This window comes from Amblyraja radiata, chromosome 12, assembly GCF_010909765.2.
Source record: "Amblyraja radiata isolate CabotCenter1 chromosome 12, sAmbRad1.1.pri, whole genome shotgun sequence".
Classification (NCBI taxonomy): Eukaryota; Metazoa; Chordata; class Chondrichthyes; order Rajiformes; family Rajidae; genus Amblyraja; species Amblyraja radiata.
The window spans coordinates 31,807,226-31,826,751 of record NC_045967.1 but is presented as its reverse complement, the minus strand read 5'-3'; the positions used below and the strand labels follow the sequence as shown (position 1 = coordinate 31,826,751).

The 19,526-nt window shown below is 39.7% G+C and overlaps 1 protein-coding gene across 2 annotated transcripts in view; it reads right to left on the bottom strand.

Annotated features, from left to right (window-relative positions):
* The window catches only part of LOC116979017 (transmembrane protein 33-like), a 137,424-nt gene that overhangs the window by 83,108 nt on the left and 34,790 nt on the right, over positions 1-19,526 (bottom strand). For both annotated transcript variants that reach the window (XM_033030396.1, XM_033030397.1), the window contains exon 6: positions 6,773-6,906. In XM_033030396.1, coding sequence (XP_032886287.1) covers positions 6,773-6,906 — 134 coding nt within the window. The remainder of the gene's footprint in view (positions 1-6,772; positions 6,907-19,526) is intronic.

The following is a 19,526-nucleotide window of genomic DNA, read 5'->3' as shown; positions in this document are numbered from 1 at the left end:
AGATAAACTTAGAAAAAATATTTTATATTGGAAAACACTTCCTATATCCATGATTGGTAGAATAAGTGCCATAAAGATGGTATTTCTACCACAGTTGTTATATTTGTTTCAGGCTATTCCTTTTTTTCTTCCGAAAACTTAAAAAAAAAAAATTGATAATATTGTCAATAGTTTTATTTGGGATTATAAAAATCACAGAATAAATAAAAAACATCTATGCAAAGCTAAGATAAATGGAGGATTAGCACTTCCAAACTTTTTATATTATTTTTGGGCTGTTCAGATTAAGAATATGAATTTCTGGTGGGTAAATATGGACCATGAACCGACATGGTTAAATATAGAAAAGGAAGACTGTCTACCTTTCAATGTAGGTTCGATAATTTTTGCACCAACGGAAGTACAAAAAAAAAATTATAAAGACAACCTAATAATATATAATAATAGACGTATTTGGAAACAAATAGTTAAGACTCTACATTTGGATAATCTCTCATTTAGATTACCAATTATGAATAATCCATCGTTTAAACCTGCTATATTAGATGGGGGGTTTAAACAATGGGATGATTTAGGAATTACAAGGATAGAACACCTTTATAGAAAAGGAAAATTTCTTTTATTCCAGGAGTTACAAGATATTTATGGATTGTCTCCACAACATTTGTTTAGGTATTTACAAATTAGAGATTATATTAAATCCAATACACAAGATTATAAAAATAAAGAAGCAGGATTGTTAGACGAACTGTTTAATTTATATCCAAATACAGAAAAATTAATAGCCTATATATATAACATCATTTTGGATAAGGAGAATCCAATAACGGAAATATATCGTCAAGCATGGGAAAATGAAATGGGATTGGCTATAACAAAAGAAAACTGGGAAGAAAGTCTACAACGAATACACCGGTGTTCATTAAACGCCAGACATATATTGATACAATTTAAAGTATTATATAGGTTACATTATTCGAAAACTAAATTAAATAGTATTTTTCCGAATCTCTCCGCTATTTGTGATAAGTGCAAGAAAGCAGAGGCAAATTTAATACATAGTTTCGTTACATGTCCTAAATTGAATTATTACTGGACAGAAATTTTTAAAGTTATTTCTGAAGTCATCAAAGTTAAATTGGACCCTAACCCAAAGCTAATAATATTTGGAATTCCGGATTTACATCTATCACTTACAGTAAATCAAAGAAATTTCTTTGATTACTGTTTGATAATTGGGAAAAAAATCATATTGAAATTTTGGAAGGGAACATTATCCCCCACAACCAAAATGTGGGCAACAGAGATGATGGAGACGTTACATCTGGAAAGAATTAGATTTGTCCTATTGGACAAGTATAATTCTTTTGAACAGATATGGTCTCCATATATACAGTATTTAGAGAAGTAGCTGTTCTTGGCAACACAGCTCGGCGTGCACCCTGCGGGATTTGGTGAGAATAATTCATTTTTATATTGGAATTAACATATATGTCTTTATTGATACTATCACTTGTAGTAGTGTTATTAACAATACATATTGTGGTTTTTCAATTTTTTTTTTTTTTTTTTTTTTTTTTTTTCGTTTCTCTTTTCTTTCTTATATATAATCAAATTATTATTTAATCACTCTCTTAATGATTTATAACTGTTCTATTCTTTTTCTATCATTATTTCTAAAAAAAATAGTAGATAAGTATTACTAGTGTTTTACTTAATGCAAATTGAATTAATTTGATATAAAGTTGTTTGAAGCATTGTAATTGATTACCTTTAATAAAAAAACATATTAAAATTTAAAAAAAAAAAAAAAATAAAAAAAAAAATGAAATTTAATAGTGCCAATTTTGCCTATTTTCACGCCATGGTAAGGCGGCTGAAGCAACTCGTATTTACTCAGTCACGAGTGATGACTGGGGCAGCCTGTCTTCTCAGGCAGCTAGCTCCGCACAAGTGTATGAGAAGCTTGTGAACAACATATGTGAGTTACTTTTAAACGGAAGTAACAGAGGTTTGTGTGGCTTTCAGTTTGAGCCTAGAGAAGCGTTTATGTGATAGCACAATTGACATTGCTTGTGCTGCTTTGTCATTCTCTATAGTACCATAAGTGGGACAATAAATGATTGGTTATTCACCCGCTGTTCACTAACGTTATGCAGGGTGTCTTTTATTTGACCACTTTAATAGCCTACACTCATTGTAGTGTGCGATGTAAATCAGTAAATTATTATGCAAATATTCTTCTACTATATTCCTAATGGGAGCAGTATTTTTAAGATGATTATGCTTTCAGCAACTGATCTCAGCACAAAGAACACAGTCTTTACTCAATCTCTGGCTTGGTCTCTAGGTCATAACTGACATTAGGGTAGCTTGTTATGGGAATGATCTCATAAGCAAAATGGGTAGGATTGCCTACATTTGAAGTTGACAGCATACCCACCAGAGCAGAGATCGGGGGTGTCATTAGGTATACGTGCACTGAGTTTGCTAGTACCTATGAGATGAAAGATAGTTCTTTTTTGTTATTCAATAGTCTCAAGATATTGCTGATGGCTTATTTGCAGCCAATAGAATGGATATTTTCGCTTTCATCATACAACAAGAGGCTTACATAGTGTGTGTTAATAAATTATAAAATTTGGTTTAATATGTCTCGATATTTGCAGATAAAATTCTGCACAGTGTTGCATGAGTTATTGTCTAACTCAACAGTCTATTGGGACTATGGTCCGGTTAAGAACAATGGCCATGTATGCAAGTTAGCATCATGGTATTAATAACCCATGTTTTTTCTACCATTAATGGTTTATCTGTTTAAGTGTTTCACACACAGATTGGGTTACTGCATGAAACCACAGAGCTTTGAAGTCTTCACGTAGTCACTCACGTGACTTCGAGATAAAATAGAAAGATTAAACGAGAACTTACCGTTTGAAGTTTGATCTTTATTTTATGAGAAGTTGAAGTGAGGGAATACGTGCCCTCCACTCCCAATCCTACTTCTCATAAAGACCATTCGGTAGTTTAAGCTTGTTAATGTTTCTATAGCTTAGGTCAGCAATTATTCTGTGGTTTCATACAGCTGCTCTAAAGATTGACGCGCATGTGGACTGGCAGGCTCTTCACGTGTTCCCTCACTTTAACTTCTCATAAAATAAAGATCAAACTTCAAATGGTAAGTTCTCGTTTAATCTTTCTATTAACTTGATTCAGGACTGACAGTGAATTCTTAGGCCACTTGATTTTTGACCAGTCAATATGGATTGTATTTCCAGTGTCCTGCGAGTAACAATAGGAAGTGAATTACTTTGCAGGTTCACCCTCTCTTCTAATGCTATTCTCATTGGTGAGTGATGCTGTCTACACAGCATTGTTTTTTAACACCAGTTCCCCAGATATGGCCTTGACGGAGCTTTGTTAAATTGCGCAGTTCTTATGCCAAGGATACTGCTATGCGGTGTAGACAAGGTAATCAAAGATGAGAGCCAAAGACAAAAAAAAGAAAGGCAATATATGTCCAATAGGGAACGATATGCTATTTGATGGTTGATGGTGGTGGTTGTAATGAAGATCCTATTTTCCCCTATTCCCATTTTAATCCAATGATGTAGCTCATTTGCATTCACCATGTAAAGCAGAACCCTTTTATTTTGTTGCCTGACCACCCTGTAGCAGCACTGTACAGTAATTCTGGTACAAGCAGTGCATGATAAAGCAACTGACCAAATTGGATAAAAGCAGAATAGTCTCCATGAACGACTCATCTGGAGAATTTACCAGCCATGATATATCATATAGCTGACATCCTCTTTAGGTGCTATAAAACTGTATCATTCTTGATAGCCTATTGTATCTACCTCAATACAATATTGAAGAGTATATCACTGTACAAGATGTGGTTCCAAATTGGAAGGCTGGTGTTAGACGTACAAAGTGAAAAAAATGTAAGGGATGGTCAAATGTAGAAAGTTGCAATTGTGAGTAATTTTGACTCAGCTATGCATTGTTTCCTAAAAAAGTAACAAGAAGCTTCAGCCCAGCAATTTGATCTTGGTACAAAGGGTTCCTGTAGATTCCAAATATGGATGTATGCATAACTCAGTTAAAATATCTGCATTAAATATTTACCCACAAATGACTTTGGAAACATCAATACTTTTCATGACATGTTTACATAAGATTAGCAGTAATTATTTTACTTTTAAAAACAAGAAACGTAAAATTAATCAACATACATTTAATAATTAGATGTAATTGTGACTGTAGGCATTATAGACATTATTAAAAGCAAATTTGAGCGTACAAATTATTAAAGTGAAGGCAAGCACGCTAACTACCCCCCACCCCCATACAATCTATAAGATGTTGAGGAAATGGGATCAAATGGAAGCCCTGTGGTGCAAAATCTGTATATGCAGCATGACAAATTATTCTATTCATTTTAAACTTATTAACAAATTTGTCATGTTGCATTGCAGCTCTTAAATACTTAATATTGCTCAGGCAATTTTTAATTGCATCAAACTGACGAGGCATTCAATGGTGATAAATTAGCTTGCTCCTGCTAATTCTTTCTCCGGTTTAACTCTTCCTCCCTGAGGTTCAATGACCGCTTTACTGCAGCTCTGGAAAATTACAAACTATAAAGCACATTAAATAGTTTTGGCAGATATGCTGATTTGCCAAATGAACCCTTTCAAAAACAGGTTCTAGAAAGCCTACTTAGCAACCACATGCTGACTCCCTTATAGACAACAACTTAAATAATAGATGAAGATTGTTTAACAGACTTGTATGACAATACATTGCCTGCCATTTTAGCAGAGGTTTTTACTATTTTAAACAGATTATTGGTTCAAATAAAATATACGACAGAAGAACAATGTAAGAGCATATTCTGTATTATCCTCAATTTCACTGAAAGTGATTCCATCATCAGATCTGATATATGAAATAGCTGATTGCACTCTGTAGGGAAACTGATTTATCCAAAGATCAATTGATCTTTATAGAACAGCAAAGTTCTATGTTTGAACTATTTATGTGCCAACCTAGCTTTGGCACACAATGGAATCCTAAATAGTCAAAGCAATCGTGTAAAAAAACTCACACACACACACCCAAAATCCCCCAAATACAAAGTGATACTCTCAACTACAGAAGCATATTCTATCAGGAGAGGAAATAATTTTTGGACAGTGTCAGTTTATCGGAGCCCCGCGCGATGTCGGGACCAGCCCCGCACAACTCCATACGTCTCCAGCGATCGAAGTGGGACCGGCCCCGCGAGGCCGTACGGCTCAAGCGACCACGTTAGGTCGAGCTAGCAGCATGCAGTCGCATGCTGGTGGGACAGGCCCTTTACAGTATCCAATTAATCTTACAACCAGCACCTCTTTTGGATATGGGACATTGAGGAAACTGGAGCACCCAGGGGAAACCCACACCCTCACAAAAACAGACAGACAACACAGGATGGAACTCGGGTAACTGGAGCTATGGAGCAGCTGCCATAAATGCAGTACCTTTACCCCCATTTAATTCCTATGATTAACTATGTTTTATTCTACTGTTCCAGCCGCTCTATAGTCGAGTGATTCACATTAACAGAGTAGATTTTTCTTTCAAATATGAATAAATTGTTCAAAGGCAAGCACAGCTCCTTTGCAAATTATGAGTCCCTGAATGACAAGTTCACATTTAAAGAGGGTAAAAATAGGGCAAGCGAAATCATTAAAAATCAAGTTCACACCTACCAATGATCCTCAAAAGATCACAGTACAGTGTTTAAATGTTCTACTGAAGTGAGTAAAATGGCTTGGCAAGTGAAAGAATGAAATGAGTTCATGCAGAAATTAAACAAAGTAAAGAATCTGTGTATGGTTCCAACTTGGATGTTACAACTAAACCTTTGCCATTATGTTACCCCGATAATCCACCAAATTATTCAAGAAAACTTCAAATGTTTGTAAGGCTAGAGAGCCTACAATAACAACATCAGTATAAAACATTCTTGGATTTTTCAAATTATGTATCAAGTTCTTGGACTTTTAAAATTATAAGTATCAAATGATTTCAGCAATATTCATAAACATCAGGCAAAGTGTGCAATGTCATTCATACTTTTAAAAGTACCCATATTTTATTCAAACAATATTACTATATGCAGTTGAAACACATCCTAGAGGAGCAGCTTTAATGTTCAAAATGCATTAAAACTGATACCTGTAAATAGTTATCAAATAGAGATTAAATTCTGATTTTAGAGAATACAAGCTGCTACGAAATTATTAAAACAAGCTTTTACCATCACAGGTCATAAAATGAAACATTATCTGCCAGATGCTAAACCTTATTATCCTTCAACTATATTTACTTTTTCCTGTAAAGATGTACATCAAGTTAAATTTCTAGTCATTTTTCCAAGCCAGACAATTAAGATGCACGCACACAAACAGGACACAGTTCCAAACAGACTAACTTTAAATTTGGAGTGTACTGGATGACCCCGCTTTTAAACACTGTTCAATTATGCCAAAGATAACTGTCATACAGACCATTATATAATTGCTAGTATTCAAGAGATACGAACCATGAATATATCTAACTTCCCACACTATATCCTATAGAGGATACGTTTTGTGTGATACCGTAAATGAGCTTTGAAACATTATACTGTACAGAAATCAAGCAGGCAGTTTAGTCGAGGGATTACATTCTGATTAATGCTAATGGTACAACAATACGGTTACATTTGTTTAATATTTACCCAAGCAACATAAAGACACTTGCAGCCATCAAGAGAATCTCATTGCATGCGATGAACTTGAACAGGATCTGCTGGTGCATTGTCATCTTGTCTAAGAAGGATCGCATCCATGGTATTGAATTAGGACCAATAATCTACAAGAAAAGAAACAAGAAAAATTACTGAGTGTAGGCTTAATTATCTTCCATAAAAATCAATCTACTTAGCAGTAATATCATACTTGAGTGCACTTTAGAGACATGTACAAAATTACAATGCATCTTCCATACATTGCAAGATAATACACTTCAAATTAGAAATTAGGTAAATGCCTTTGATATCTTAACATAGTGTTGTTACAGCGGGTGTTCCTTGAAATCTCTAAAGTACACTTTGGGGTCAAAATATATTAACCATTTTTCCTATCTATATATAGTGTTACTTTTAATATTAAAAATGCTTCATTATATATGAATAAATGGGCACGATGGCACTGTCATGGAACAACAACCACAGTATTTAATGATAAAAAGATACAGAGGCTGAAAAATCTTCACTATTTACTATTGAATTACTATTTACAATTATCACGTCGAGACGTGTTAATTTTCAACCAATTTTTCAAGTGCTTCATTTGTTTTAGAACCTCAGTATTTCTGGAGCCTCATCAATCTGTTTTAATTGAAATGTTGAATCAGCCAGGCACACTGCAGCTGCAGCAGGACTTGTATGGCATTACTTCCTATGAGGCCAAACGAAGCAGTCACTCAGTGACAATGATTCAGTGACCCAGACGAGCTCAATACTTTTTATGTTTGCTTCAAAAAGGAGAACATAGATTCTTGAGCCCCCCACAGCCATCAACAACACTGTAAACCCAGTCACGGAGGCCAATGTCAGAAGATTCTTTACAAGGATGAACCCTCGGAAAGCATTTGTCCCCGATCGTATACTTGGCTATGTTCTTAAAACCTGCTCTGACCAACCAACTGGTAGTAGTTGTTCAAGAAGGAACTGCAGATGCTGGAAAATCGAAGGTACACAAAAATGCTGGAGAACCCCTTTCTGCGGAGTTTAATGTTATAATAGAGCGATTGTCCCTACTTTCTTTTTCTTTCTTTTCTAGGGTCTACTTTCTTACTTTACTTCCTTCTCTAACTTCTTTTCTAAGGGGCTTTCTTTTCCCAACACTCTCTTGCACTTCACGACTCTTGCGCACTTTCTTTACTTTTCTTACTTCTATCTTTTTCTTAAAGCTCAAAAAAATGAAGCGGTACAAAAAATGTATTAAGATATATGTGTTGTGTATTATTGTAATTTACCGTACTTCTAATAAAAATAAAAAAATAAAATTAAAAAAAAGAAAAAGAAAAAAATACTGGAGAAACTCAGCGGGTGCAGCAGCATCTATGGAGCGAAGGAAATAGGCAACGTTTCGGGCCGAAACCCTTCTTCAGACAACTGGTAGTAGTTGTTGTGGAATTCAACATCTCATTACTATGGTCAGAGGTTCCCACCTGCTTTAAATGGTCATCAGTAATATCTATGCTCAAGTAGGGCAAGGTGACAAGCCACAATGTGGTACTAATGTCCATGGTGATGAAATCCGCCTACCACCACAACAGATCAACACGGGATGTGATCTTGCTGGCTCTTCACTCTGCACTGGACCTCTTGGTGATAAGAACACAATGAGAACACAAATGTTTATTGACTACATCTTGCTGTTCAACACAATCATCTATAAAACTGCCATCAAACTCAGAGAACTAAGTCTCTGATCGTTCCTTCGCATTAGATCCTCGACTGTTTCGTTGGCAGAACACAAGGTATACGAGTTAACAATATTTCATCCTCGATATCGGACAACACAAGAGCACACCTCAAGGCTCTGTGCTCAGTCCACTCTCTAATCTGTCTGGGCCCATGACCGTTTAACCAGACACAGTTCCAACGCCATTATTAAATTCACAGACAATGTCACCATTGTTGGACGAATGCCAGGTAATGATGAATCAGAATTCAGGAGAGAGATAGATTGATGGTGCCACTACAACACTCTTGCTCTGAACATTAGCAAGACCAAGAAGTTGATTGTTGACTTCAGGAGAGGAAAGCCCAGGATCTGTGAATCTATCTTCATCATCGGGATGACAATGGAGACAGTGGAGCTTTAAGTACTTGAGCGTGCATTTACCTGATGATCTGTCAGGGACCCAGGATATTGACGCAATCACAAAGAAAGTTCATCAACGCCTCTGCTTTATTTGAAGATCAAACTTCTGCAGGTATACGATAGAGAGTGAATTCACTGGTTGCATCACAACCCGGTTCGGTAACTCGAACGCCCAGGAATTAAGGGGGCGGCAGAGAGCGGTGGCATTGTCCAATCCATCACAGGTACAGACCATCCCACCACTGAAGGGACATACAGGAGGAGCTGCCATAAAAAGGCTATAACATTCTTGACTCTTGAATATGCCTTCTTACTTAGACCTATTTTGTTTATTTGTGGATTTCATTTTTTCCAATCTTAGTTGCTGCCAGGTATCAGATCCAGAGGACCTCTGGGATCTAAGCAGCGGCAGTGCTGTGAATAGGCGAATTCATTTCAGTGTTCATCAAGACTTCAAACTAAGAAGTTAAAAAAAATCATCACCAACTTTTTAAACATTTTACTTTGCAGGAAAAATGCATGTGAAAGTGCATGTGAAAGATTTACTTTTACACAAGAATAAATTAGAAACTAAAATATAGGCCATCAAATTATGAATTTTAAAAATGGTATGGAAATTTATCCAGAGTAATGATAAGCTCACATATAAAATTAGTATTTTAAGGCCAGGGAGGTTAAGAAGTAATTATGCCTTAGTATGCCTTAGTTAAAATTATGTACATCAAAAAGCCAAAGCAAAACATTAAAAAAAAACAGCAAAAGGATTGCTGTTCACTGAGATTTGAAGATTATGCTGGAGAAGGCTAGTGCACCCTGTGGAGGAGACCAAAATCACTGACTGGACTTTAAAAGAAAAGTGCACTCCAGATTTTGCTGTCGTATTTCCCAATTATAACGGTGAATACCGGGGAGCCTCACTGCTATTCATGGTGCAAATGCAGGCCAAATATTAATTTTAACTTAATTCATTTAAAATTGGTATGGGTTTTATAAATTTGATTCCTGTGGTCTCAATCAAATGAATTACTTTAATAATCAACAATGTCTTGAATAGCAAATGTTTTCATCTCCATTCTTGAAATGATAAGAAACCTTCCATCCATTTAACGTGGGGTATGGTAGCCCTGTGGGAAGTTACTAACTACAGTAGCATCCAGAATCCGGGATGATTGTGCTGAAAATTCCATTTGCAGTATGGTTGTTGGGGAAGCTCAAGTAATTGTATAATACAAAGATTTGGAAAGTACCCGGCTATCATCTAAAAACACTCATCTGGTTTAATAATATGGTTCAGGAAGTCTTCTGCCTTTTCTTGTTTAACACCAGGCGCACTACTGTGGTTGCCTCTCAACTGTTCTCCAAAATAGCTGAGCAAATCTTCATTAACGTCCAGTTTGGGACAACAACATGCAGACCTTGCTAGAAACATCCGAATCTCATGAACAAATAAAAACAAATCAATGATATAAACGTTTACAGATGCAATTTAAAGATTTCCTTCCTCAAATCTTATCATATTAAAACCATTCAGATTTAAAAAAAGGAAACCAAATTACTTCTGCATAAAGGAAATGGGAAGCTGGCTTCAGGCCACTGGACACAGCTGATCTTGAAGAACAGCAAAAAGACAAAATGATCAATGCTAACCAGGTGATTAAAAGCATCTTTATAAAAAGATATTTGTGAAAAAGTTGCAAAAAAATGACCATTTGGCCCATTGACTTTTCCCTTTAGAGTTTAAATTCAGTCAGATGTAATTACATTTTGAATTCTTGTAATACCTCACGGTTTATCCACAAATCATTGCTAATGGTTTATTACCCAAGGTGTCTTGGAGATACATTAAAACCATGGCATTAAATCAAAGTAAATTCCTTTCTGCAGTTTGGCTGACTGTCTTTGAAGCCATAGTCTAATTTTTTTCTAATCTTTAATTATGATTATTGACCATGTTGTGGGGCATTCATGTTACTGCCCAATGGAATTTCCAGCATTACCAGTGAGTTGCGATTAATGCATTGCATTTATAATTCACTGTTCGAGATAATGATTCAACTATTCCATTTTATTCCCACATTCTCTTACCACTGAAATTAAACAATTTAATGTCTCTCGTTTCCTTATTGTAAACTCAATTACCAGCCCAAGTCCAGCAAGCCCATCAGTCCCTAACCAGGCCAGTATACCAGAGTTAGACACAAAAAGCTGGAGTAACTCAGCGAGACAGGCAGCATCTCTGGAGAGAAGGAAGGGTCTTGACCCAAAATGTCACCCATTCCTTCTCTCCAGAGATGCTGCCTGTCCCGCTGAATTACTCAAAACATTTTGTGTCTATCTTCGGTTTAAACCAGCATCTGCAGTTCCTTCTTACACAGTATACCATGGTGGTGGGGGAAGAAATCACAATAATATATGGGCAAATGTGTCCATTTGCAACAATTACATCAGCAACTGTTTTTTTTTCTCCCTCTTGTCAACCAACTGCAACCCAACTTTGTTTTTTTCCCATACATGAAGCATCGAGTAAAACTTTCAATGTTAAAAGGTGCAACACAATCTTAACTGACTCCAGAGAAAATTAACAGATGGAAACAGTTTCACCATTAGTTTTGGCCAAATTAATTATTGATAACCTCGCTGGTTATCTCCAAGATATTGAATGGAATCAATGAAGGCTTTCACCAAATCAGAATTATTCGGCTCTCACACCAAATCCAATTTTAGTCTTGTACCACAACCGCATTTCTGCCTAATTAATTTTCTTGCCATAGGTTAAAATTAAATTAAAATTTGGCATTCTTTGAACATATTTTGCAGAAGACATAATCCATATATCGAAGTATTTCTGAGCAATAAATATATTAATGCACGTATAAATGTGATCAATAGGCATGGTATAATCAAGAAAATTCAAACTGCATAATGTAGGAACATTTCACATCAAGCTAGTTTGAACAAACATAAATGCAGCATAATAGCACTGCATCTGGAAGGCAACTTGATTACCAACCTTAATTTTCAAAGCTATATCTTGATACTGTTTGCAAGGCTGCTCGTTTAATCCCAGAAAAATAGCACCCAATTTAACATTCCAAAGAAATTTGATAAACAATGTAATAGCTGAGTCTCACGTTGCGAGTTGCCACAAGAGGTACCCCGAGTGAAAGACTCGTGGTTGTGTACGAGATTGCAAGTGTATGATCAAGAGTTTAACCGCGTTCCCACGGGTATGACAAGTTTGCCGTTTACTTGTCATTTCTGCGATGTTCCAAGTTCGTCTCCCGAGTTACTCTTGAGCCAATCCTGATTGAAGGTTTGTTTTAATAAGCAACAGTTTATGTTTTAATAAGCAACAGTGTTAAAGAAGACCTCTCCATCCTGTGGCTTTGTTTTAAAGATAGAATTCAGCGCGGTTGCATCTATTGATGTGACCTACAAAGGGAAAATGCGCACCATCCAGTGCCAGAGCAGTTATACTTATGATTTGTTTGAAACACACAGGTTTGATATGTTTTAATTGAATATACTGCCATGTCTATACACTGCGGGGAGACGGGAGATTAAATCTTTGAATGTGGACGGATGTGCACATCAGATTGTTGTGAGACGGAGCTCAGGGTTCGCCTCCTGAGCTGCTTTGGTGCCCAGGCGTGAGTTGAGGTGGAGAGAGGTTGGGGGAGGGGGGGGCGTAATTAATCTGTCTGGGGTGACATGGCTCTTGGGTTAGGCTGGGATCATTCTCTGCGGGATGATCTTAGTGCGGGAGACAAGTGTAGGAGAGGTGTACTGACTGTGTGGGCAAACACTTTAGAAGTGATTGCCCACCAGCCTCAAAAGCCGCTGTGTCTCCCTGTCCCTGGGATAGCAGGGGGCGATCAAACAGCACAATACCCCCCTCTCCCTCCACGCCAACACGAAGGGCAACGATCCCAAGGCTTTAGCGTCAGGAACAGCGGGCAGGCGACAATCACCTGCCATAATGCGAGAGAGATCATGCACTGTTGTAGGTCTCCTTTGCACGTCGGTGTTTCTGTCTTTCTCCTCATTGTTGGCCCTATCTGTCACCACCCCCCACCTACACCCCTCTGCTTCCCGGCCATGTGTGTGACCCCTTCCCTCCCCTCTCCAGCCCATTGCACCGGGCGCGGGGGCTTTGCACTGTCTTCACGTCGACGATGCCAGCAGGTCAGTTCCAGTCGCTCCCTTTCAGTTTCCCAGGGGGTCGGGACGGGACTGGAGTTGGGAGGGAAAGGTGGGGGGGGGGGGGATGGGTGGGTTAGGTGAGCAGGAGAGTGGGGTTGTTTGCAGTTGCAGAGGGAGGGGGCAAGGGCGGTACAGTTCCCAGTCTCAGCTCCTGTCCAGGGGGGTGGCCGGAGACGTCAGGACCAACGGGACACCGACCCCCAGGCCCACCAGGCCCACTGCAAGCACGGAGAACCCAGAGACCCACAGCCAACAGCAACTCCAGCCCAGCTCCGCTCCAACTTCAGAGGAATCCGCTCCCCGATGGGCCGCTATGGCGACAAGTGGCAGTTCGCCCACAGCCTGAGCTGCACCCCCTCATCCGCAACCCCAAGAACAAGACGGCGTGCCCGCTGACTCCCATCCCCCAGAGTGGCCCCGGACCGGGGGGGGGGGGGGGGGGGATGGGAGTCAGCGGGCACGCCGGCTCTTGACTATTTTCTGCATTTCATCGTAAAATGTTCCTGTTATTAAAAAATAGTAATGTCTATCCTGTCATGAGTAATGTGTGAGCCTGCAGCCCTTCACCCCGTAGGGGCAGAAGCTGATGGTGTGCAAGGTACGTCTTGTTCTTGGTTCCTCTGGAGTTGGAGCGGGGCTGGGCTGGAGTTGCTGTTGGCTGTGGGTCTCTGGGTTCTCCGTGCATGCAGTGGGCCTGGTGGGCCTGGGGGTCGGTGTCCCGGGGCGACTGGCACTGACCTGCTGGCATCACCGACGTGAAGACAGTGCAAAGCCCCCGCGCCGGTGCAATGGGCGGGGAGCTGGAGAGGGGAGGGAAGGGGTCACACACATGGCCGGGAAGCAGAGGGGTGTAGGTGGGGGGTGGTGACAGATAGGGCCAACAAATGAGTGGAGAAAGACAGAAACACCGACGTGCAAAGGAGACCTACAACAGTGCATGATCTCTCTCGCGTTATGGCAGGTGATTGTCGCTGGGAAACTGAAGGGAGCGACAATCTGCTGCTGCCTGCCCGCTGAGAAAGAGTTCCCACGGTAGACTCACGATACACTAAGGTAAACGCACGGGCCACTACGTTCTTACAACGAGTTAAAATGTTTCAATTCTTAACCACAAGAGTAAAATTGACTTGTGGAAAATTTTAAACATGTTTGATTTTTTGCAAGAGTTGACAAGTTTCACGAGTACCTGCCGTTAGCGCCACGAGTCTCTAAGTTGCGTCCACGAGTTCCGTACGTTAATCGTATGTTATTACCACGAGTTTTAACTCGGGGTACCTCTTGTGTCAACTCGCAACGTGAGACTCAGCTATAAATCATCTTTTACAAGACATCAACACATCAAAAAGATTCCAGCTTTCCTAGCATTAGTATATTCCCCATCATCAAATGTTGATGTGGTAGGCAACAATAATAAAGGCTATTGACATACATACTAATTTGTCATAAGTGTGGTCTGAAAATACTCTTGAATGCTAAATCTGTTTTTTTAAATAGGCAAATGCAACAACAAGGAAAATAAATGTGTTTTTTTCAGCAGAACCAGATTTAGCAGTTGTAATTAAACTAGGCAGATATGAACTGAAGACTACTGAAAACAAATGATCAGTTGGAAGATGCAGATACCCTATTTTGGTATGAGAGAAAGGGCCCCATAGAAATAGTGAGCGAGCAGAGAGGGTAGTGTAACAGGAGGAAGGACAAAGGGAAAGAGGTTGGGGTGGGGAGGCACAGTCTAGATGCCGGGGAATTGGGGAGGCAGAGATAGACAGAGAGACTTCTGGACCATTAAACTCAGTAACATGTAATTCTTTCATGTCCTCCAAGGGTAGAAATCTGCCATCCTTACCAAAAGAGTTGACTCTAAACTATCTTCTCAGTTCAGGACAATTAGGGATGGGCAATAAATCCTGGCTGAAGGGCCTGTCCCACTTACGTGTCCTTGGCACGCAAATTACGATGCCCGTGGTCGCGTTGAGGCGCACGGGCATCGTATGGTCGCGCGGGGCCGGTCCCACTTAAAAGCGCGGAGGGGTATGTAGTTGTGCGCGACATCGCGCGGGGCTCCGAAATTTTTGTAGTGAACGAAATCTTCGCGCGCCAACGGCCTGTCGCAGAACTGACGGCCAAAGTGGGACAGACCCAAGACCCTTGCGTGACGCAACGTCTCACCTTCAACAGCAGCAGAAGCAGGCAAACGATCACCGAACTCGGCCTGGGGCTCACGGCCATTGCGGTCCGGATCCGCCCCCACTTCTACTCCCAGAGCGGGGCCAAGAAAATTGAAGATAGACACAAAATGCAGGAGTAACTCAGCGGGACCGACAACATCTCTGGAGAGAAGCAATGGGTGACGTTTTGGGTCAAGACCCTTCTTTTCAGACTGAAGAAGAGTCTCGACACGAAACGTCACCCATTGCTTCTCTCCAGAGATGCTGCCGGTCCCGCTGAGTTACTCCAGCTTTAAATGACGTCACGCGCTCCAGACCGCATGAAATCGCGCCCGACCTTCGCGGGACCGTCGCGGCTCAACGTAATTTGCGTGCCAAGGACGCGTAAGTGGGACAGGCCCTTAACTTACGGCTGGGTAAATTGAGTTAAAAACAAGCACAGCAATAAAAACAATCTTCAAATTAACTTTCTTGAATACTACCTACTGTTAATATTAATTCTGTTCAAAATTAGTTGCAAAAGCTTTTGGAAATAAGGAGTTGGTACATTAAATTGCATTGGAGGAACTCTCAATATTTTTTGCAGAATACCCAAAATTTAAATGTATACATAACATTGGAATTATGATATATTTCTCTTGGAGTCAAGCAAATATCACTATATTTAATAACGTTGTGCTAAATTGATATGCTTTACACTTTATTAAAAACATTGCAATCCTTGTACACAGGAATAATCTACATCATCAACAGTCCAAAAATGTAAAAAACATTAACTCTGCTTATAATTAATTTCATTTTCCTGATTGCAAGCTTTGTGGTTCACAAAGGCACAAACCTTAAGTCCTCATTTGCACAAACTCAAGTTTTGTGCATTTTTCAAATGTAATTTTGTGCATTTATGTTAAATTGCTGATGCATGGAAAAGTCCCAATGTCACCATCAAAAAAGTAAAAATCCGACATTTCTGTTGATCTCAGCTGTAAACTCATAGCACTCATGCTCGAGCCATAAGATTGCAAATTCAAGTCTCACTGCAGAAAATAAAGTAAAAAAAAACCTAGACTGGTATTTGAAGAGCTGTCAGAAGTGTCTTTCAGATAAAAGATTTAAGCCTTGGCCTTGTCTGGTGTTTAGGGAAGTGAAAAAAAACATTTTTTTAAATATCAGAGAAGTTGCCCTTAGTAAAAAAAAGTAAAACTGCAGATGTTGTAAATCTCAAATAAAAACAGAAAATGCAGCAAACACTGAGCATTAACCAAAGTTTCAGGCCTGACAAGTTACCCTATTTGCTGTCTGACCTACTGAGGGCTTCTGGCATTTTTGTTTTATTTGAATTGCTCCAAATAAATAATTTGGACCGAATAAGTAAAGAAATAAATAATGTCAATAAATATCAAAGTCAATAAATATCTCTCTTCACAACAAAAAGATTATGTAGTCATCTGTTAAATTATTATGGAAGCCTGCTGTGCATACATTGTCTGCTGTGATTTTTGAAACTGTGATCTCATTTTAAAAGTATACCATCGCTTTAAAGCACGGTACATCCCAAAGATCCACAAAAGGGTCTTAATAACAACATCATTTCCTTTTGGAGAATGGCTGACAAGTGATAATAGGATTTTAATGAATCCGTCCGTCTATTTTAACGGAGGGTACTAAACAATTCCAGAGTCTAAATCTCTTTCAAACCAGCAGAAATGATCAGATGAAATTTCCATAAAAATTAACAATACTATTTCAAGACTGAAGGGCCTGTCCCACTTGGGCGCCATTTGCGTGTAATTTACGCGACATCATTTATGCGTCACGACGCACGAAGCACGCATCATGTCGCACACGTGATGTGATTTTGGGATGTACAAAATCTTTGCACGCCATCTGCGTGACGTGCAAATGACGCCCAAGTGAGACAGGCCCTTTACAGATTAAAAGATTATACAACAGGGGTTTTACCTTTTGCTCATCTCAGTCCTGTCAGAAGCCACTTCACAATAAATTGGTCTGAGATTCTGCTCATAAATGGTAGCAATATTTCAAATGTTCAAAAACAATGTTTCCCCCCAAAACTTTATTCATAACATTTGTAATACACAATTCAGGCTATTTCATTCTCACCATTCATTGTACCCGCAGTATCAGTATCATTGCTTAATACCTGTATGTGTTACATTTAATCAACATGGTACCAATCTGTTTTCCCCTCAAATAGTTAATCAGTGATCAATTTGAGGAGATCTTAATCCCTCAGTATGCAGGGATGGGATGGCCTTATATTGTGGCCTTCCTTTCCCCACAGAACCTTTGCAGTGGCCGCACCAAGGTTTGGTGCATCCCTCAGCACACAGTGCTACATCTTGCTATGAGTCAGTTTGTGATTTCTGATTGTGGCCAGCTCCTGCACTGCAAGTTCATCAGGTTTTGGGTTGACCAAATCATGCCTTTCATCGAATTGATGATCTTTCAGTAGCAGTGGATGTTTGTCTCAGGATGCGTCCCTGGGAACTGTTCAAAGAGCAGAGTGCTATGTTACACAGCTGCTTGGGATGACCTCAACAAAGACCACTGCATCCCTTTCCAGAACCCCTTTGGTTAACACCTACCACAGCTGTCTGGGAGGGCAAAGAAAAAACAAGGTGGCATAATTAAGGACATGATCATACTGGCAACCAAAGATATTGTTACGTGTTTTGCAATAAAGTTCATTCCAGCCCATCTATGTCAGGTCACAATTGAGGACTTTATCACCAACTTTGGTATCATTGAATATCTGAACTTTGCTATATTTGGGAGGGGAGTGCGATAGTGGGTAGCAAGCACAGGAGGTGTAAAATACAAAACATTATTTTCTTTCAAAAAGCTAAGTTAGTTTTAATTCAAGCAAATCAAGTATCATGCATCTAATCAGGAACTCAGACAAAGGATAGACTTAATACTGATCTAATATTGGCCGTCGAGTATGGCTTCCCTGACAGCAGCTGTTAGTCTTTTCACCCTTTTTAAAAAATTTTAGTGAGTTAAAAGTGTTTGTTTTGGAGGTGCTTTAGTCTTTTTATGTGGGGGGTGGGGGGAAAGGGGGAAACTATTTTTCTCAGTCCCTACCTGGTCGGAGATGCGGCTTTTCTCCGAGCCGTGTTTTAGCCCCTTCCTGGCGGCCTACCAACAGTCTGGAGCGGCGTTTCCTCCCAGGACTTTAGCTTCGGCGGTGGCACAGCGCTGAGGCACCATCATGGAGCGGGCGATGCCTTACCCGGGTCGCTATGCGGTAAGCCCAGGAGTGCTGTGACCGCCGACTCCAACATCGCGGAGCTGCGTTCTGCGGAGCTTCCAGCCGCAGGCGGCGGTGAGCTCTAAACACCGCGGAGCCTGGGATCTCACGACGAGGCCGCCAGAGTCGGAGCTCCAACCAGCGCGGCCCGTGGACTTTGGGAGCCGCGGTCTCCGGGGAGGAAGCGGCCGCTCCAGACATTCCAAGCCGCCTAGGAGTGTTCACCCGTCGCCAGAGCTTCATCATCCGGCGAGAGGGCCTGAAGCATCGGGCTGCCGTAGCGGCGACTGCGGAGCCTCAATAGGCCCGATTATGGGTGAACAGGGGACGGGACTGGACATTTTATGCCTTCCCCCACAATGGGAACCATTGTGGGGGGATGTTTTTATGTTTACTGTTAAATTCTTTGATGTTGTGTCTTATTTTTATTTGTGTGCTGCAATGGCAAGTTAAATTTCACTACACCAATTGGTGTATGTGATAATAAATGTCCTTTGTATCCTTTGTATATTGGAGAACAATAGATTAGCCATGATTGAATGGGCCAAATGGCCCAATTCTGCTCCGATGTCTTATGGTAACAATACTATTAAAGATTATTGTTAAAGGTGTCAACATTTCAGATTACATATGAACAAGCACATGGGGCTAGATTTTTTGTAGTGTGAAGTGAAACTGACAATTACTTTATATTTTATTTAAATTTCTTATCCCACCAGGTCAGAAATTGCATTTTGCTTAAAAACACATAATGGCCATCCTTATCTGAACAAACTACTTCCTCAGAAAAACGCTATACAATACAACAGATTTGGGAAACAAGATTGGTTGAAAAATAAAACAGGAGCAGATCCAGATGTCACGCATACTTTTCCATGTCATGTAAACTTTTATAGTTATAAAGCATGTTCAGCATAAGATGATGTGATTAATAAGAAAATTCACTTAGCTTGAAAA